This window comes from Trachymyrmex septentrionalis, unplaced genomic scaffold (assembly GCF_001594115.1).
Source record: "Trachymyrmex septentrionalis isolate Tsep2-gDNA-1 unplaced genomic scaffold, Tsep1.0 scaffold93, whole genome shotgun sequence".
NCBI lineage: Eukaryota > Metazoa > Arthropoda > Insecta > Hymenoptera > Formicidae > Trachymyrmex > Trachymyrmex septentrionalis.
Genome location: NW_017306121.1, coordinates 147343 through 165267, shown reverse-complemented (window position 1 = coordinate 165267; position 17925 = coordinate 147343). Strand labels below are relative to the sequence as shown.

At 39.3% G+C, this 17925-nt stretch overlaps 2 protein-coding genes across 2 annotated transcripts; one reads left to right on the top strand and one right to left on the bottom strand.

The window, feature by feature from the left end:
• Positions 1–4421: 4421 nt before the first annotated feature.
• LOC108756078 (histone-lysine N-methyltransferase SETMAR-like) lies at positions 4422–5671 on the top strand. Its single transcript, XM_018499641.1, has one exon. The coding sequence runs from the start codon at positions 4597–4599 to the stop codon at positions 5623–5625; it is 1029 nt and encodes a 342-aa protein (XP_018355143.1). The 5' UTR covers positions 4422–4596; the 3' UTR covers positions 5626–5671.
• Positions 5672–9336: 3665 nt separating this feature from the next.
• On the bottom strand, positions 9337–14625 carry LOC108756076. Its single transcript, XM_018499639.1, has one exon. The coding sequence runs from the start codon at positions 14623–14625 to the stop codon at positions 9337–9339; it is 5289 nt and encodes a 1762-aa protein (XP_018355141.1).
• Positions 14626–17925: the final 3300 nt, after the last annotated feature.

The window sequence follows — 17925 nt, the reverse complement described above, 5'->3', positions numbered from 1 at the left end:
TTTGTAATTTATTTGAATTTAAACTGAGTTTTTTATTAATTTTTTTTCAATTTTACTTTTCTTTATTTATAATTTATTCTTTTTAATTGTGTGACAATTTAAAAAATGTGTTTGACTCTTATTTTGCCCTTTATTTATTGTTATTTATTTTGAATCTAAACAACATCTATTATATATTTTAATCTGGAGACATAGTAATATCTCGGCGCTAAGCATGACGCCAAACACTCTCCTTTATGAAAACCGACGAGTTATTAGATCGAGATTATCGGATTTCAATAACGGCTATCCCGATCGAGTTTTAAGTACACTTAATCTATAGTTTTCACTTCGATTGTTATACGTGCTTTTATTTTTTTCTACGTACCCTACAAGTGAATTATATTGCAACACAAGTTCGGATCTGTAACTTTTCATATTAAGACTCGTCATTATTATCGTCGACTGCATTCCACATATTCCTTAGGTGTCTTTCTGACATTTTTTACGCAAGGAGCGCTAGTGATATACATGATCAGCGAGCGCTGCAATCTGTACTACGATAGTGACTGGGTCGGTTTTTTCAAAACAACAGGATCGGTAAAGTCAGCAATGAAACATGCTAGTAATTGCTAACTAAACTAGGAAATGATAATGAAAAAGCGATTTATTCGATCTTGATCTCCATTTGTTTATAATTTAATAACAGATCAAATATATTATATTTTACGAATGATATATAAAATTTTGAGGAATTTAATTTGATCAACTTTGTTGATATCAAATCTTTTATACAAATGGTATATATCATTAGAATTAAGTAAATAATAAGAGACAGTACTGTTTGTGTTTTACTTTTTAATTTGATAGAATTTAACTTGATTAATTAAGATTGTAGCATCTGGATTTTAATTTTTCATTTGATACATTAAATTTTTTTGAAGAATAATACTTTTTGATAAGACTTTGATAGAGAATTGAAGTTGTCATTACTTGGATTAGAATAAGAAGACTTTCAATAAGAATATCTTTGAAGAAAAATTAAAACTACTATTGATTGAATTGGATAGTAAGGTTTTATTCGAGAAGCACATATGCTTAGCGTCTTTGTTTACTTTTTTAAAAAGGTTAAGTTTGTAGTGTTTATGCTAATATAGATATACGGAACAATAGCCCAAGTCGGTTGAGGCCCTTTTTCCATAGATTATATCATTTTCGATCACAGGACAATCGAAACACGTTCATACTTAACTAATGAGCATTTAACTAATAAGCAACATTAATTCCTTGTTTATTTGTGTTAATCTCCAAAAAAAGGACTAAGTAGAATTGTAGCTTTATCCGCTAATCCCCTCAATTATAGAGGATCAATAACATGTACATATCAAATAAGCACTTTGTCGCTTTGTGACTTGATTGCAGATAAGTAAATATGATTGTGTGAAACAAACGTCTACAATGAGATTTTAAGATGTAAAACTTAAGCTTTAAGCTTTAAGCCATAAGAAATTGGCCAATCACAGTCGAATGTAAAGAAAATAATCGACTATTGATTGGTCAATTTCTTTATGGCTTAAAGCTTAAAACTTAAATTTTATGCCCTAAAATCTCATTGCAGACACCGCTTAAGATAGTTTGAGTAAATTATTTGGGTAAATCTTTATATTAGGAGACACTTGTTCAATGATCTTGACATATATTATATAAAGTATATGAACGTATCGATCAACTTTTTCTTATAAATTAATCGGCTCTTATAATTTTCGAGATATATTATTTACATAAAACATGTCTTCAAAATTTTATTATTTTTTGTATAACATCTTGTATATAATGGATAATGTACATATATATTATATATAGAATCAGAATTATTTTAAGGTAATATTTACATTTTGATACTACTATTGACTTTATTTATATTAGAAGCGACTCTCACCCTACCTTTCTCCCTGCTTAGAGTCGCGCGACTTCTACGCGAAGCACTTCTTCACTCCACTTTCCCCTTTGTTACGAGGCGCGCGACTTTCACGCGAAACAATTTCTACCCCATCTCTCTTCCTGCTACGGGGCGCACACGAAGCGTAGAAAGTCGTGAGCCCCTATGCATTATCATATAAAAACAAAAATTATATTATATAAGAAAATAACGTTTTCAAAGAAAATTTTTGTTTTTGAAGCAGGAAATCTGTTTTAAAGCAGAGAATTTTTGTTCTATACAGTACAATAGAAGAGACGTTATTTTTTTAAACTTTTTTTCTTAATAACTTTTTAATGAAAAACAAGCAAAAAACGTGCTGGAAATTATCAGGGTCACGATCTTGACAACATCTGATAAACAAGGTCAATAGTAGTACCAAAATGTAAATACTACTTTAAAATAACTCTGATTCTATATATAATATGTATATACACTATCTATCATATACAAGGTGTCATATACAAAAAATAATAAAATTTTGAAGATGAATTTTATGTAAATATATCTCGAAAACTATAAAAGACCGCCGATTAATTTATAAGAAAAAATTGAACAATACCTTCACCTTTACCATATATGTCAAAATCAAGGTCACCGAAGAGGTGTCCCCTAATATCAAAGTTTATCATACTTCGATTAAAGTATAAGAAATTTTTATGTGCTATATATTAACAAAGTGTATATATTATACAAATAGTTACATAATTCGATTAAAGCCCGTTTTACTATCTTTGTCTTAAGGCCACTTCGACCAAACTCCGATTATCTTTGATCGACAATTAGTACTTTGATCAATTGCATTTGTCATTTTGGCTGCAATTGGCCAATTTCAATGAACAGTGGATTAAAATTGATCGAAATGGCTCTTAATCTTCAGTTCAACGGAATTTTGTCAAAACTAAATCTGAATTTGACGCTGATTGGTTTCTATCAACATTACATTGCAAACGTTTAATTAAATTAACTTATGTGTCATAACTTTGAGAAATTACTAAATCTCGGCTGATTGGTCCAATATTGATTCTAATTGTATTGTATAACATCGAGTTTGTGAATACTCGCCAAGATCATAGAATTATTAAATTAAAAAGTGAACATAGAAGAAAGAAGTGCGAATTCTGTAGTCCAATTTCGAAATTTTCAATCCCGAATTCTATTTCCTCTCTAGTATTTTCCAACATTTTAAGACTGATGCACTCTATTGAAATCGCATTTTTAACTCGATAGTATTCAATTCCTCAAAATAATTGATACTGTTGCGTCCAGACAGCGATCACTCGTACCAGAACTTGCGAGCAGTTCATCAACTTACACTCGTCTCGCAAAAGCCGACTTGCTTGCACTCACGTTTCCGTGAAGAATGGCTGCTCGTGTAGAAAAGACACAACGATAATTTTATTGTGCGGGAAAATACAATAAATACAGATCCTCAGCGGAAACGTCCAAACATAATGACAGTTCGGACGAAACTCAATTGTTTCTCGATCTGTATTGATTTTCTTTCAGTCAGTCGTTTTCACACTGGGAGAAAAAGTAGCGCAGCTCTGGGGACAGTGGAGATACAACCACACATTGTTTAAATCCTCTATTAAATTGTTCAATAATACTCTTGTCATCCGAAGATGACAGTATAAAGTTGTATTCCGATAAAAAAATTTATTTATAAAAAATACATGTGTATATAAACATACATAAACATGTATAAATATTCATAAACATATATAATTATATATGAAATATATCCATATATCTTTATTTTTTTATAAAACTATTTTTCAGAGAGTGTAATATAAATAATAATAATGAGAAAACATTAAAATAATAACTCAAAAGATAATTTTCTTATTACTTATTTTAGTAAAAATTCAAGTTTGCAGAAATGTAAAAAAAAGTGATTATAATAAATGAATGTATATTATATAGTATTATTAATACTCGGACCAGTAAGGCGCTTTGTATTTAAGTTTTAATATAAACGGTTTCATTTCCAATCATATTGATCACAAATAATTATATATGATTATATACAGAATATTTCAAAATTCATACCCACAAAATATAAGACGTGATACATTGTGCTAAAACAAACAACTTTTTCGCAATTTTGAAAAGTAAAAAGTTGTTTCTTTTAGCGTAAAGTATCATCTTGTGCTTCGCGGGCGCGAATTTTGAAACACCTGTATACACAGAGTATTGAAAAAAAAACAATCAGCATTTTAATATATATAGTAGATAGTATATACAATATTGAGAGAGAAAAAAATCTTAGTGAATATAGGTCGAAAGTTTCTAAGATATTAATATTTTTGTATGTAAGCATTATGAATGACTTACTGATTTCTACGTGTGAAATAGGAGAAGATGTGGAACATTATCTCTAAATGTAGCAAATAAGTCATTTATGATGTTAACAAAAATTTTTATATGTCAGAAACAATTAAGCTTTCGATCTATTGGGTGGATCCATATATTCGTTCGCTTTTTGTTAGTAGTGCAAATTTTTTCCGAATATCTCCGGTTCTGGTTGCCTAATCGGGCAATCCAAATATGTTTTGAAAAGGTGACAGTCCGCTCTTTTCATCTGTCAAATTTGGTTTCATTGGCATTAGTTTTGTTTGTGCTATAGACCTGTGAACATGTCGGAGAATAAGGTGCATTTTCGGCACATTTTGCTTTATTACTTCAAGAAAGGCAAGCGAGCTGCGGAGGCCCACCGAAAGATATGCAGCGTATACGGGGACGATGCCTTAACAAAACGTGCCGCTCAGAAATGGTTTGCCAAATTTCGTTCCGGAGATACGAGTCTTGAAGATGGACCCCGCAGCGGTCGGCCCACCGAGGTTGATTCGAATGATATCAAGGCACTGGTTGAGCAAGACCGGACGCTAAAGGTGCGAGAGATTGCGGAGACACTTAAAATAGGTTATGGAACCGTACAAAGGCATTTGCAACAGCTTGGCTACGTGTCCCGCCTCGATGTTTGGGTGCCGCACAAGCTGACCGAGGAGAACCTGGCCAACCGCATATCCATCTGCAATTCACTTCTGAAGCGGCACGAAAGCGACCCGTTTCTCAAACGAATAGTGACTGGCGACGAAAAGTGGATCATCTATGACAACATAGTGCGCAAGAGATCGTGGGGAACCGCTGGCGAGCCGCCGAATGCCACCCCGAAGGCCGGCCTGCATCCGAAGAAGATTTTGCTATCCATATGGTGGGATCATCGTGGTGTGCTGTTTTACGAGCTGCTTCCTCAGGGAAAAACGATCGATTCGAAGATCTACTGCACGCAGCTAACGAAATTGAATCAAGCATTGCGACAGAAACGTCCAGAACTGATCAATCGCAAAGGTGTCATATTCCACCATGACAACGCCAGACCCCACACCGCAATAATCACTCAGCAAAAATTAGTGCAACTTGGCTGGGATGTTTTGCCTCACCCACCGTATTCACCAGACCTTGCGCCATCCGACTATCACTTGTTCCGGTCCCTGCAAAACTCCCTCAACGGGAAATCGTTCGCTGATCAGACAGCTGTGAAAACGTACCTCGACCGGTTTTTCGCCTCTAAGCCCCAGACCTTCTATGAGAGCGGAATAATGAAATTGTTGGAAAGATGGCAAGAGGTCATCAACAAAAACGGAGAATATATTATTGATTAAAATTCATCCTTTGTATGAAAAAAACTTGTTTCATTTTAGCCTTCAAAAAGCGAACGAATATATGGATCCACCCAATATATTCACAAAGACTTCTTTACTCACAAGGGAACATAACCAACAATAAGTGAATCTCTCCAATTTAAATGAGATTTTAGTATATTGTTTTATGGATAAAAATCGGGGACATGTATTTTTTTATACGTGTTGAGTCGCACGTTAGCGGGTGAAATCCTTCCTTGAAAAAATCAATTTTTTTCTTTCAGATTGAATATCATCGAAAGATAGAAAAAAATGATTAAAATAAAAGTTAAATGGTTGCAAGAGTATTTCATAATTATAATAAAAAAATTTATTAATTTATTTGTTTATTTTATATATCCCCACTCCCACCCCTAATTTTCAAACATTTTTTAATTTTTATAGTAACAAAAATTAAAAAACATTTTATGCTGAAAACAACAACCTATACAAAATTCATGTTCCGCAAACGATTTTTGGAATATGAACGAAAAACGCCTTTATATATACGCGTATCAGTCTCATATCAGCGTTAGTTACTCGAGATAACATTGAATGAATCCGGTATGCATCCGGTATGCATCAATATCACACTAGCTATTATAGTAAGAGCTGTTTACAATAATAATGTTATAATAATAATAATAATAATAATAATAATAATAGTAATAGCAGTAATAGTAACAGTAACTTTATTAAACTTCCGAAACCAATCAAATATTTTAAATAATATATACAATACAAAAATGTACCTCCAATAATTAAAATCAAAGTTATGAATAAAGAAATTCTTATTTTCATAAAATATTGTTCATTTCATTTTGATGGTACAGCAGCTAATTACAGTGTCCATCGTGTTCAACGTTAACATGAATAATGTTTTGACAAAACATTGCATCTTATTAATTATCATAAATATCGCATGTTGGTTTCGAATTTTTTAAAACAAAATTCAACTGGAGTTTCAAATTCTACTAGCCGATGTTCCAAATATACACTTTGGTACCAAGCGTGCTAAACAAATTAGTAAATCTTGGCGATAAAAACTGATTGTGCGTTAATAAATTGTAATTTGAAAATAGCATTTCTAGAATAAAGCTTTACATCAAGATCTAAAAGCATGACCATATCTGAAAAATGCTTGATGAAATTTTTCCACAAATGAAATCCAAAAACATCTAACGATTGTATTTTTCTTGATATTCCAGCCGGTATAGTTAATAGAACAATATCTTGTGTGCGAAATCTGGTCTATCCCGTCGCGAAAAGTGTCAATTGTATTATTATTCAGATCAATAGTAAAATCATTTGAACTAATGATAAAATTATACAGATTCAACGGCATTATCATTATCGAATGACTTTACTATTTGAAGCGTTCAATAAGAAAATTATTTAGTCAGTGGTAAAATACTTTATCATTAAATGTAGTCCAATAGGAATATTATTCGACTAATGGTATATTAGTTACTATTGGATACACATCAATAGGAATATCATTCGCATTGAAAGCTACTTATTTAAATCCGTATTATAAATCAAATTAACTAAGACTCCTTATAATTCAAAGAACTGGAAAGGATACAGGCAGTAGGAATCAAGCGCAGAAGACGTCGCGCAAGTAATATATCTATGAAGTGTAAAACTTCTTTATTTACTAAAACGCGCTTACATGTTTCGGCTCACTTTTGAGCCTTCCTCAGAAACAACAAAAATTAATATACATAAACTGTGAATAAAAATTATCCTATCATGGTGAGCATCCCTACCCCGAGAATTCAGACGCCAAAAAGAATAAAATAAAACGAAAAAAGAGAAAAGAAAGATGAACGAAAAAATGAAATAATGGAAATATCGAAATGGAAAATATGAAAAACTAATTTATCAAAAACCTTAAGATTATAATTAATTATCTCGAAAATAAGGACGCCCATCCTGATCACAAATCACAAACTGTATCGCATTACTATAAATTATTCAAAAACCGGTTCTCGATATTTTAGCCAGTCAGTATCAGACACAGTGAGTCACTTTCAGTTTCAGCTAGTATTATTGAAGCTTACAAATGAAAAAATTTTGCATTGGAACGTTAATCAATTCCTTAAAAATGAAAGTTGGAAAGTAATTAAAAATCACACCAGAAAGACTCATTATTGCGTACCAACGACATTGACAGACTGTCACTAGACATGACAACAACCTAAGCTTGTCTATGATCGGGAAATAGACCTTGGGAAGCCCCTCCATATCCGTCTGCAAGTTGAGCCCGTGCGTCTGTCTCCTGATAAATATCATCTCCAAATCAATTTCTTCCTGTAGTGAGGCTCCTCATCCAGTATTGTAACGTTGTTCCAATCGAAGTCATGATCTTCTTGTAAGGCGGTGCTTTGTTATAACATTACGAGCAGAGATGTTCTATCAGATGTGGTTCTTATGCTCCGTAATTCTTGACTTCAGCTGTCTACACGTCTGCCCTACATAACTTGCATCGCAACTCTTACACGAGATCTTATAAACAACATTTGACTTCTTGTCACGCGGTAAAAATTTATGTATCCTAATGAATTCTCGCAATTTATTAGTACTATAGAACGATACTCTCATACGCTCACTATTCAATCTGCTAAACTTCTCAGTAATACCACGAATGAAAAGAACAGTGAACCACGAAGGATGCACTGCTTCTGCCTTATTATCATTAACAACACTCTTCCTATTTCCAACTATAATAATTTTCTTCAAACGATTGTTAATATTCTCAAATAGAAAATTCAATGGATAATCATTCTCTAATAATACTTTAATAATGAAATACAAATTATCAAGGTAAAATTTAGGATTCGAAAGCAAAACTACCCTATTAACTAATCCCGCGATTGTATCTATTTTGAGAAACAGGATGCTGTGACCAAAAATTCAAATATCTACCCGAAAAAGTTTGTGATACTAATTGAACTCTATCAACGCATTATCCCTAACACTGTAACATCCAAAAAATTCAATCTATCACCCCCTACCTCCATAGTGAACTGAAGCCTAGGATACTGAGAAGTAAAAATATCAAGAATGGACTTAACCGAAGACGCAGGTGCCGCCAATAATATGTCGTCAACAAACCTATAGTAAAAGGGCAACCGAATCAAAGACAAAGCTCTAACCTCCAGCTTTTGCATAATTAGATCCGCAATGACGGGAGACAATGGAGAGTCCATAGGAGTGCCGTTCTGTCTATATACTCGTATAACACTATTGTTCGTAAGATTATGACCGCTGGTGCAGGTTGGAAGAATTCTGTGTATTCGTGGAACGGGAATCGGTGCTCACTTGTCGGATGGTACCGAGCTTCTTTCTCAAAGACGGAAACGGCCTAAAGTCCTGTATCGAGCGCTTCGATCGATCGCCGACAGTTGTCGCGGTCTATACTTCCGTCGCGACATTGAGTGTGGTGTCAAATAATAATGATGATGACGTCGCGAATTTTGTACTTAGTCTAAACAACCGCCCGCCTCGTATCGGGCAATCCGAGGCGATAGAACTATAGAAGATTAGACTAGAGAAGAACTAGGTTACGATTCTAACTAGAACTTAAATTAACGCAGGAACCTTATACATAACTTAATCCTAAATATGCCGCCCGCCATGGCGAAACAGTTTGGCGCTGCTCTGTGGAACCACCCGTCTGGATACAATGTCTTAAGAGGGTATAGGTTCTACAGGCAATTTACATAACTGGGTAACCGGTCTCTGGTAAGTCGATCGCGAGGTTTTAACGGTGACTACTCTTACCCGACCGTCTCGACCAGGATGTACCTGAGTTACGCGCGCTAGTGCCCATTTTGTAGGCGGAAGAAGCGGATTTCTTAAGACTACGATATCGTTGACCTTAAGGTCGTTCTGCGGAGTGCGCCATTTATGGCGCTGCTGCAACGTATGCAGATATTCAGTCGACCAGGACCGCCAAAAAACCTCAGTCATGCGGCGAACGCGTTGCCAGCGACATAAATACTGCTCCGATTTATCGATCACGGATGGCTCAGGGATTCCCACGATTGGAGCACCAATCAAAAAGTGCCCAGGGGTCAATGCCAAGTTATCACTTGGATCATCCGTCAGGGGCCATATGGGCCTGGAGTTTAGGCATGCTTCCACTTCCGTAAGGAAGGTAAACATTTCTTCTATCGACAGCGTTTTATCACCGATCACCCTACGCAGATGGTGTTTCGTGCTCTTCACCCCAGCCTCCCAAATACCTCCGTGGTGAGGAGCGGAAGGGGGGATGAACTTCCACGAAATCTCAAAGTTTTCCATGTGGGCCTGGAGCTCTGGGTCTTGTTTTAATTTGCGGAACGCGCCGCGTAGTTCGCGATCAGCACCTTGAAATGTGGTGCCGTTGTCGCTCATAACAGTGGTTGGTGTGCCTCTTCTTGAGACGAACCGGGTAAAAGCGGCTAGAAACTTCTTTGTAGAATAGTCTGAGACTAATTCCAGATGAATTGCTCGCGTGCATAGGCATACGAAGACGGCAATGTACGCTTTATGAGCCTTTTGGCCTCGTCCGCTAACTGCGAGGACAGAAATGGGGCCTGCATAGTCGATGCCGCAATGGGCGAATGCCCTAGCCGGGGTAACTCGTTGTTCTGGAAGGTTACCCATGATTTGTGTGACAGAGGTTGCTCGTGCACGCACGCACTGAATACACCGATTTATATGTGCCCTCACGATGTTCCGGGCTCCTAGCAGCCAGAATTGTTGGCGGAGAACACGTAGCGTCATTTGCAACCCTCCATGAAGACATCGCAAATGGGTGTGGCGAACAATCAGGTCGCTAATGCGATGCGGGGGCAGAATGATCGGATGACGTTCATCGTACGATAATGCAGAGTTGCATAGTCGTCCCCCTACTCGCAGGGTACCTGAACTATCAAGGAAGGGTGTTAGCTTTGAAAGTCGGCTACGTGGCGGAACTGAGCGGGAATGGTTCAGTTCCCGAATCTCTTCGTGAAATCCTGATTGCTGAGCCGCTTGAATCCAATATTGTCGGGCATTCTGAATTTCGGTGGTGAATGTGAGTTTATCGGTTGAGCGGGACCGACAATGTCGCAAAAAGCGTAGTACGTACGCGGTGACACGCACTAATCGAGGCCATGTGGAGATTTTCGTAGGTAGGTCCCACTCCTCCGTGCTGACGTGAGCAGTGTGTGTCGTTGGGGTTTTACGGGCGAGCTCGTCGTCCGGTATGGTGATGAGTGGGTTGTGTGGCCACTCGGAAGGTTCAACTTTGAGCCACTGTGGTCCGTTCCACCAAAGATCGTGGTTGACCAACTCTGAGGGTGAAATACCCCGTGAAGCAATATCCGCAGGGTTATGCTTGCTTGGCACGTGGCGCCAAGTAGCCGTGGGTAGCCTGGTTTGTATGTCAGACACTCGATTGGCGACGAACGTCTTCCACCGCGAGGCATGCTCGTTAAGCCAACTTAATACCACGGTGGAGTCGGTCCAGCAATGTAGGGATGCGTTCGAAGCGCGACCAGTCGAGACAACGTTGGACATTAACTTCGCGAGTAGTGACGCTGCACAGAGTTCCAATCTGGGTATGCTCAGAGTCTTGATAGGGGCCACCTTGGTCTTACTGACCAGCAGGGTGACTTCCGGTGGATCAGTTGGGTGAAGCACGCGCTGATATACTACAGCCGCGTATGCGCGATTTGAGGCATCGGCGAAACCGTGTAAATCCCGGGTAGCATGTTCGATTCGTTGACCTGTCCACCTAGGGATGGAAATGCGAGAAAGGGCCGGCAAATCGCGACAATACTCTTGCCACTGTCTGGCTAAGTCCTCGGGTAGTGGATCGTCCCAATCGCCCTTTCGGAGCCATAACTCCTGCAATAGGATCTTAGCCCGTATAGTGACGGGGGAGACCCATCCTAAGGGGTCAAAGAGCTTGGCGATTTCCGATAGTACGAGCCGTTTTGTCGGAAATCCGGTAGGTGACACGGTTACGGAAAACCGGAATGAGTCGGTGGCTGGATGCCAGTGTATTCCGAGCACCTTGGTACTCCCCTCCTGATCCAAGTGGAGCAGCAAGGAAGGGTCGGAAGAGGTAGCGGAGATATCCGCCAAGAGCAATGGCTCATTCGAGTACCATTTCTTGAGAGTGAACCCGCCTTTGCTCATTAGAGTGACGAGTTCAGTTCGCATCTCGCGCAAGGTCTGGATATCGTCAGCACCAAAGAAGATATCGTCAATGTAGGTATCCTCCTCAATGATGCCGGCGATACGTGGGTAATGCGCCCGCTCATCGTGAGCAAGCTGCCGCAAGACGCGTAGTGCGAGATAGGGAGCACAGGCCGTACCGTAAGTAACGGTAGCTAATTGATACTCCGCTATGGGTTCAGAGGGAGAATCTCTCCAAAGGATTCTCTGATAGTCTCGATCGTCAGGGTGAACGAGAATTTGACGGAACATCTTCTCGATGTCCGCCGTGTAGATGTATCGGTGTTGTCTCCACCGAAGGATTATAGCTGGCAGATCGCTCTGCAGCTTGGGACCGCAAAGTAAGTGATCGTTAAGCGTGCTTCCGTCGCTTGAGCGATGTGACGCATTGAAGACGATCCTAATTTTACTCGACGGGTCATGTTGTTTGAAGACCGGGTGGTGTGGCAAATACACCGTAGTCCCGATTTTAGAAGAGTGGGGTGGCGCGAGCATCATATGGCCGAGATCGCGATACTCGGTCATAAACGCTTTGTATTTTCCCAAAACTTCCAATTGACGAATTAACTGGCATTCAGATTTTTCAAGAAGGCGTTTCGCCGCTTGGCGAGTTGCGCCGATTTGCATTGATATATCTTTCAGAGGGAGGCGCACCATGTACCGTCCATTTGGTAAGCGTTGGTGCGTTGACGCGAAATGTTGCTCGCATCGGAGATCCTCTTCTGAAAGGATGTTTGGCGTGTTTACTTCCTCGACTTCCCAGAATGCCTTGAGAAGCGAGTCGACGTTTGTTACGGACGAGCAATGTAAAGTCGTCGCGGATGTGCGGATGCTGTGGTAGTTGGATGAGGGACCGATGAGTAACCAACCGAAAATGGACCGTTGTGCGGTAGGGGAACCTAGCGGTCCTTTGCGCAACCCGTCTAAGAGCAGTTGCCCGTACAGGTCCGCACCGATCAAGAGGTCGATGGGAACAGGGTCTGACGGATCAATATCCGCCAGCGGCAATCCCGATATATGCGGCCATTTGCCGGGAGCAATATGCGCTGTCGGCTTGTACGAAGATAATTTCTTCAGAATTAGTGCTCTAACCGCAATCGTTGGGCCCTGTCCATCACGCGGTTCAATAGTAATGTTCGTCAGTGCGCGAACAAGCCCTTGTGCTTGTGCACCTACACCGGTAATTTCGATATGAGTCTTATGTTGCTTCGCGCGCAAAGCTTGTACGGCGTGTTCTGAAATAAAGGTAGACTCAGATCCAGAGTCGAGTAAAGCGCGAGCTCGGAAGGTCCGACCTTCCGGTGACTTGACAACGACAGTTGCGGTCGCGAGGAATACGACTCCGTTGCCACCTGCCGTATTGCATGAGCCGCATGGCCGAGGGTTAGAGGCAGTAAGATTGTCTGGTGCGTTATTAATTTTAGTCGGACAAGACAGCGACGTTTCAATGTCGGAAGCAGCAAATCCAGTTGCAGTGTTATCAGTAAAAGGCTTAGCGTCTAGGCTTAACGCCGTTCCCGCATGGTTTACCGATTGCACCGGTGCAGCAGACCGATCCTGATGCAGCAGCGTATGGTGCAATCCCTTGCAACGAGCGCATCTAAATTTGCTTCGACACTTTGAGGCCGCGTGTCCAACGCGCAAACAGTTTATGCATCGATTGTTATCTCGGATAATTTTCATTCGACTTTCGAGCTCGAGGGTTTTAAAATTTTGACACTGGTACAGTTGGTGTTCATTTGCGCAAAGAGTACACCGTTCATGCTTCTCGGTTGCGGTGAGTACGCGAGTTGATTTCGAATGCGGCGATCCGCTTGTTTTCGTCGACGCGTTAGTAGACGGACCGACGCACGACACCGATTCGAGCGCTCGGATGCGCGCAGACAAGAACGAATCTAAATCATCATAGGAGGGGAAGTCCTCAGAATCGCCGAGTTTGAACTCCCACTCCATTCGCGTATGTTTGTCGAGTTTTTTAACTGTTAAAAATACAAGCAAATCGTCCCATTCGGATACAGGTCGTTCCAACGTAGTGAGCGCCGCAATGACGTCATTTGTTCGATCGCGTAAAAATTGCAATTCTGTAGCATTTTCGTGCTTTACTGGCGCGAGATCGCATAATGCAGACAAATGCGCGTTTACAATTGCACGAGGATTATTATAACGCGAATTGAGCGTGTTCCACGCGGAAGCATAATTCGCGTCCGTAATCGAAATGTTTTTAAGTACTAATGCTGCATCTCCGGTTAGGCTCGATTTTAAATAATGAAAGCGTTCAACATTCGATAGGCTTGTACTACTATGCACGAGAGAAGCGAAAATATCTCGAAAATTGACCCAATCGGTATAATTTCCCGAAAATTTTGGCAAAGTTATGCGCGGCAAAAATGGAGACTTATTTTGCGACTGAGTTTCGTTTATGGTCGAATTATGAATCGGAGGTGTAGCATTAGAAGTAGACGGTGTTAACTTATCTACGCAGGCTGTTATGTAGTCCGAGGCTCCCAGGAAGGTCTCCTCTGCGGCGTAGAAAAGACAGTCGGTGAAATATGGCTCTGCCGAACGATCTTCGTCCGTAGCTAATTCTTCGAGTTGTGCGTTGAGCTCCAAAATGCGTTCCCAATATTTTTCGACATTTACGAGTCGACTGCGTGCTATGGCAACAGTGATATTTTTGGGGCCGATTTTCTTGAAGTTCTCCACCGCTCTTGCAAGAAGCCCAAGAAATTGCTTCTGTTGAATTAGAGCTGAATCATATGACAGACCCATGATGAATTTGATGTCGTGGGCGAAAATGCGTTGGTCGAACTCTTCGAAGCGAAGAAGTCCAGTTGGAACTCGTGCGCGGCGACTGCCGAATGCGATCAAGTTCGCTTCAACGTGGCGGAGCTTGTAAGCTTGCGTGTAAGCTTGCCTCTCTTCAGCGGGGCAGGAGAAGACGGAAAGTGGGGACGTCTCTGACGCGATGCCCCGTGACGTTCGGTAACGTTCGGTGACTGCCGAAATTTGACGAAAGCTTCTTCGTGAACACGGACTCGTGCGTCTTGATGTGTGTAGGCGCGCCTATGTATACGTCTCACACGTACAATGGCGCGCTGGAGGGGGTGAGATTCCTATCTCTGGCCCGTGATTCCGTGGAAAATTGACCGATGTTTGATCCCTTTTGGTTTCTTTTCTCAATTCACCTCACAATCACAAAATCCGTATTTCTTAACACAGAATCCGGCTCGAAGGACCAAAAATTGTTCGTAAGATTATGACCGCTGGTGCGGGTTGGAAGAATTCTGTGTATTCGTGGAACGGGAATCGGTGCTCACTTGTCGGATGGTACCGAGCTTCTTTCTCAAAGACGGAAACGGCCTAAAGTCCCGTATCGAGCGCTTCGATCGATCGCCGACAGTTGTCGCGGTCTATACTTCCGTCGCGACATTGAGTGTGGTGTCAAATAATAATGATGATGACGTCGCGAATTTTGTACTTAGTCTAAACAACTATCAAAAACAAAGAAAGTAGAATCTAAAACGAACTGAATCGCTTTGATGAATTCCTCTTCCGGTAGACAACAATCTCTAGAAATAAATCGCTAATGGTCTTTAACGCAGTCCATTGCATAGTCAATGGGGGGACGTTAGTAAAGAGGCTCACAACATCCAGTGACGTTACCTGAAATTCATCACTCAATATCTTATTTTCAATATGACTATCAGTCTTAGGAATTATTTTTTTATGATAATATTATGAAGAAACACTGCTGACAAATACAAAGGACTATTTATCGAAGAAACTATTATACGAAAGTGTCAATCCTGTTTATGTATCTTTGGAAGAGCGTAGGCTCTCGGAAGTATTCCATCATTACTTAATAAACTTCTACATGTGGAATTGGCTATATACTTTTTTTTCTTTCCAACTCACTATAAAGCGCGTAAGCCCGTTATTATCCACCAAAATGCGTCCACCTCAATATTTTTCTTTTTTTCAATTTATTTATTCCGTTTTTGGACCGGAAACAGTTACATTATTAAAGTTATGAGTTAAGTCACGTATTTGCTTAACTAAAAGTCTTTTACATGCTAGATTCATCAGATATTGTATCGCAAACAATATTATCCCCACCTCACTTGCATCGGCTATATAGATTTAAATTGGAATTTTTTGGGAACAGTTCAGTTAAAAATTACACATTTTAAAAAATTTGAATATATTAGATATCAATGTGTTGTAAATATCTTGAAGTTAGAATTGAATGATACTTATAGGAAAATAGATTCCACCAAGAGTATTCGAAGACAAAGAATTACAAGCATTGGTAGATGAAGACTCATATCAAACACAAAAACAACTTGCAGAAACATTAAATTGTGTTGAATCTGTTATTTCCGATCATTTGAAAGCTTTGGGAAAGGTCTACAAGGATGGAAAATGGATCCCATGAACTGAAGCTAAGAGGCGAAAAACCATCAGCGAAATTTTGCTTGCTAAACAATAAAAAAAGAGATTTTTGTATCGTATCGTCACTGGGGATAAAAAATGGATTTATTTTGACAATCCCAAACATTGAAAAACCATTTGCGACCCCGGTCAATCCTCAACATCGACGCCAAAGCGAAATATCTACAGAAAGAAGACAATGCCTGTATTTGGTGGGATCAGAAGGGTATAGTGTACCATAAGCAGTTGAAATCCAGTCAAACAGTTACAGGGGATCTCTCTACCAAGAACAAATTATTCGTTTGAGCCGAGTATTGAACGAAAAACGACCAAAATATGAAACGAGACAGCATAAAGTGATTTTACTTCATGACAACGCTCGGTCTCACGTCACAAAACTTGTCAAGGAAACGTTAGAAGTATTGAACAATACTTCGCTGTGCTCCTTCCAACTACCACTTGTTTCGGTCGATGACACACGCACTTGCTGAGGAACACTTCAATTCTTATGAAGACGTCGAAAAATGGATTTCTGACTGGATAGCCAGTATTATTGTTTTTATTTACGACTTCAGTGATAATGCTTCAGAGGCAGTGCGAGAGTGTTCGCATCGATTTTCAGACAGAAGAGTGCCGGATCAGTAATTTATTGTGTAGAACAGATCAGAGTTTCGCTGCAACATGAGTTGTCCGTACAAGATACAATGCGTGCATTACTAGGAGAAACCAACATTTGGAACAATATCTGCATTAAGCAAGTGACGATGTGAATAAATAAGTGTAAATGAATAAACAAATAAATAAATACAGAATGAATAATAAATAAATATAAAAATGAAAACCACATTTGGTTTTTTTTTGCGATTTTTTCTCTAAAACGAAGTAAAAACAAACAAGCATATCTCTGAAGATATGCTTTTTTCTTAGTTTATAGATTCCCTACACACTCTCGAAGTTTGGCCATTTAAATCCAAAATATCCTATATACGAGCAATTCTTTTACATTTCTTAAAACTCAATTTTTTCTAAAACAAACAATATGAAAATTATCCCTTTAATTATTTTTGTTTCCTCATTATTATTATTATTATTATTATTATTATTATTATTATTTTTTTTATTATCTGGAGACACGATAATGTCTCGGTGCTAAACGACACTATCACATCACTACTTTACGCGAGTCGGCGAATTGCAGAAGACTGAGATTACCATATCTCGATAAGGGCAGAACTAATCACGTATGTACGCATAATCGATGTAGCATACACTCTGGTTGTATAGTACGTGTTTTTATTTTTTCTCTTCGAGCCCTACGAAAGAAGATATTACAAATCAAAATCCGAATCTGAAATTGCAAATGTAAGCAACGCCGTCATCGTCATCGTCGCCATTGCGGAGTGGGGGAAATGTCCTTTTGGAATTTTTGGCGCAAATGGCAAATGTGGCGCTAGCAATGCATGACCACATCAACGAGCGTTGAGAATGCTGCGACAGTTCTGCATATTTTACACACCACAGAACATATATAATATAACGAGAAAAGCAAGCTTCATGTTAAAGGAAACAAAGCCCGATCGGCACGTTCCTAGTGGTTGGGTCTAGTACTCTATATATAAATATAAATATATATATATA